The sequence below is a fragment of the Lactuca virosa genome, chromosome 7 (assembly GCF_052849685.1).
Source record: "Lactuca virosa cultivar CGN04683 chromosome 7, Lactuca_virosa_CGN04683_v6, whole genome shotgun sequence".
Lineage (NCBI taxonomy): Eukaryota > Viridiplantae > Streptophyta > Magnoliopsida > Asterales > Asteraceae > Lactuca > Lactuca virosa.
The window spans coordinates 59,056,024-59,059,513 of record NC_136432.1 but is presented as its reverse complement, the minus strand read 5'-3'; the positions used below and the strand labels follow the sequence as shown (position 1 = coordinate 59,059,513).

The following is a 3,490-nucleotide window of genomic DNA, read 5'->3' as shown; positions in this document are numbered from 1 at the left end:
GTTATTTTATGTCATCTTTGTCGTGTTGTATTTGTCATTTTTTAATAAGTTCGTCTTAGTGTTAATTTAAAAAAAAATACAACATCATCTCATGTCATGTTTGTTTTACATAAAACATTGTCGTGTCGTGTGGTGTCAGACAAAAACACGACATAATGGCCCGACTTGCCGCTCTTAAGGCTGGACGGTGTCACAATTTTTACCGGTGGTAAGCTGAGATGACATGTTTTACCGGCGGTGTACACCGCGCCAAACCCATTTTTCACCGCCGGTGCATTTCCACCAATGAAAAAATAGGAGACAAAAATGGTTCTAGTCTCTCTCTATTCTCTCTCTTCTTTTGCTAGTGGTGAAAACATAACACCACCCAGCCTTTTTTAAAAATGAGAAAAATTTATAAAGATGTCTAGATGGTAAAAAAAAGGATGACATCCTTTAGCCTAATTGCCCATACACCTCACACACGAAAAATAGCTCAAAATAAAACATTATGTTAAAAAAATGAGGGGACGAAATATGCAATTTTCACTATAAAGTCTAATTCATCTTCTACCCTAAATTTAAAAGACTTCGAAGTTCCAACAATAAACATCTAAATTTATACTAAAAATTAAGGGAGGATACAATCCATTCTTGATTACCAAAAATAGAGCTAGACCTATTGTATTTATAGAAAGTTATACGTATATTTACATGTCCTCATAAGTAATTTCACCTAAAAATCTATTCAGAAGAAATCAAACGACGACGTTGGCCCACCAAAGTACCTCGTCGACGTTGCGGCCGTCTTTTGTCTTGGGATCACCGGTGGTGTCGCTGACCGGATAAGTGCAAAGTTCAACCCGTTAAAAAACGGATGGGTCTTGATATCAGCCGCACCACGTTTCGACCCGAATCGGCTTTCCGGATTCTTATCCAGCAATCTGGATATCAGGTCACGCGCTTGGGTTTCGCGCGAAGAAATCGGCGAGACAGTTGGAAACTGGAGAGGCTTTTTCACGATGCTACGCAGCGTAGCTTCGTTTGTTACACCCGCAAACGGCGTACAACCGTAGACCATTTCGTAGATGAAGATCCCGAGCGCCCACCAGTCGACGGCATTGCCGTGGGACTGGCCGGAAGCGACTTCCGGAGCGACGTACTCGTGAGTGCCGACGAAGGAACAGGATCTAGCGTCCACCGGTTCCGCCACGAACAAGCGTTTGGTGGAGGAGAAGGACTGGATTTTCTTCGATCGGAAGAGTTGACTAGGTAAACAAGAGAAAGGATGAGACGACGGACGTGAAACCGCCGGCGAGGAAGAAGGTGGATCCGGTGATGAAGAAAGTGATTGAGATTGAACGGCAGGGATTGCGTCAGAGCATAGAGAGAGGTCAAAATCAGTGAGCATGATGTGACCATCTGATCTGACCAACACATTTTCAGGCTTTAGGTCTCTGTAGATGATTCCGAGCATGTGCAGATACTCTAGAGCTACCAAAACCTCAGCAGCATAAAACCTGGATTACCAAAAATATAATCAAAATCTCGATCAATTTGTTTCTCGGGAATCAATGCAATAAACAAATCAATATTCAAGGTAACTTCGATTTGAAAGCTAACCAAAGAGAGGTCCATTAATGGCAATTTGCAGGTAAAAAGTCAAAAAAAGTCTGGAACTATCATAGAAAAATCGGTAGAGTCCAAAAGTTGTTTTCAAATTTCCAGTGTACAAATTAGGATAAGGCATATAGAAAAAAGCAAAAAACGACAGAAGAGAAGTTAAGGTTAATTAAATTTAAGGTAGGTACCTTGCGGCTGAGAGAGAGAACCGTTTGCGCGGTTGTTTATGGCGGAGGGAATGCAAATCGCCGCCGGAACAGTATTCCATGACGACGCATGAGAAATGAGAAGCTTCAAACTGAGCGTAGAGAGACGGTAAGAACGGATGATCAAGCATGTTTAAGATTTTCTTCTCAGTTGCTGCTCTCTGGATCTTCTTCTTCAGAGCTAACACTTCCCTATCCACCACCTTCATGGCGAAATAGCACCGGCTTTCTTCTACATCTTCGTTTCTCAACCGACACAGGTACACTTTCCCGATGTCACCACTTCCGATCTGACGAACAAGACTAAAGTCTCTAAAATTCAAACTGCTTCCTCCATCGACGCCACCAAATCCTTCACTACTACTCCTCTTCAACGCCACCGTCCGAATCGCTTGCCACGACGACTCCGAAGACCTATGCGGCTTCATTATCATATTTTCCGGAGAGTACAGCGGTCGTGTTGGTGGAAGAAGCTCCAACGCATCAAATGACAAACGACTAAAACTAGTACAACTATCACTACTCATCGAGCTTTGACTTGAATTCACCGCTTCGGAAACCGTTTCTTCTCCTAAACCTTCTGACTGATCCCTCGGAAACTCTAACATTATCCTTCAAATATGTTAAACACACAACAACCACCGGGAAACCTACAATGCTCGAAGAAGTAGCTAGAAGGTGAACGTGGGCTATGGATTTCAGACCACTAATCCGCCAATAAATGAAAAAGATAAGGTTTCCGTACAGTTCGGAGGAGGAGGAGGAGGAGGACGGTGTAGATAGGGAGGAGGGTTGTTGGCGATATTTAAGACGACGACGTACGGCGGAGGGTTAAATTTCTTGCAGAGAGAGAGAGAGAGGGGCTGTGGAAGGTGGCGTTTTATGGTTTACTTTTTTCAGTTTTAAGGACCGGAGATTAATGTGACACGTGAGGGGTAACAGTGGTCGCACGTGCTGAAGCCCGATTAGTGACGTAGAAGGAGGCTTCGTGGCACGTGAGTTCCGGTAGCAGCTTCGCACGTGGCAAATGAGAAGAGTGTTGCTTCTTATGCTTCCTCTCTAGGCCTAGCCTACGCTATAAACATCAGAAATTTCAAAGGGAGGGCTTCCTAGAAACTACAAATGAAAAGAAAAGCATTTTACCTTTCAATCAGATTAACATCATTTGAAGTTATAAATTTGTTTGATTGATTCATTTTTTGTTTTAATCGTCAAATAATTATATAAGGTGTTCCTTAATATATAATTCTCTTTAGTTATTTTCGAAGGCGAGAAAAACCCGCTTACGTTCAAGAAAGTTAGGATTACCCTTATAAGACTGGTGGATGACATTTAGAGTATTTTGTTTAATTAGAGTATAATCGGATTAAGCATAAAGCAAATCTACATGGCCTTGTTTGGCAGTATTGGTGTTGTTATTTTTGGTTAAATTGTTTCTTGTAATCCTGTGTTCTAGCATCTTGTTATATTTTTGTTTGTTTTAATAATATCTTTGCTGTTTAAAGAAAAATTAATGATTTTCAACTTTATTTACTTAGAAAAACACAAATGTAGTATACAAATATACAGTTTTACTTGAATGAGATATGGAGGTAGATACATAACAATATGTGAATGCTGTTTCATACACATTGTATGATGGAGCTCAAAATACTTTATTTAATTCATAATTTATAATTCAT

General features: G+C 40.9%; 1 protein-coding gene across 1 annotated transcript; it reads right to left on the bottom strand.

Moving 5' to 3' along the window:
* Positions 1 to 576: 576 nt before the first annotated feature.
* On the bottom strand, positions 577 to 2,707 carry PID (Protein kinase superfamily protein). The gene is made up of 2 exons (XM_079060024.1): positions 1,791 to 2,707; positions 577 to 1,499 (listed from the first exon to the last, which is right to left on the bottom strand). Exons 1-2 carry the CDS (start codon positions 2,414 to 2,416, stop codon positions 728 to 730), a joined length of 1,398 nt encoding a protein of 465 aa, XP_078916150.1. The 5' UTR covers positions 2,417 to 2,707; the 3' UTR covers positions 577 to 727.
* Positions 2,708 to 3,490: the final 783 nt, after the last annotated feature.

Excerpts from the sequence above, each read along its gene's own strand:
- PID (XM_079060024.1), bottom strand. The coding sequence starts at position 2,416 with ATGTTAGAGTTTCCGAGGGATCAGTCAGAAGGTTTAGGAGAAGAAACG. Across the intron at positions 1,500-1,790 it reads TTCTCTCTCTCAGCCGCAAG|GTTTTATGCTGCTGAGGTTT; the intron begins GTACCTACCTTA and ends TTGGTAATCCAG.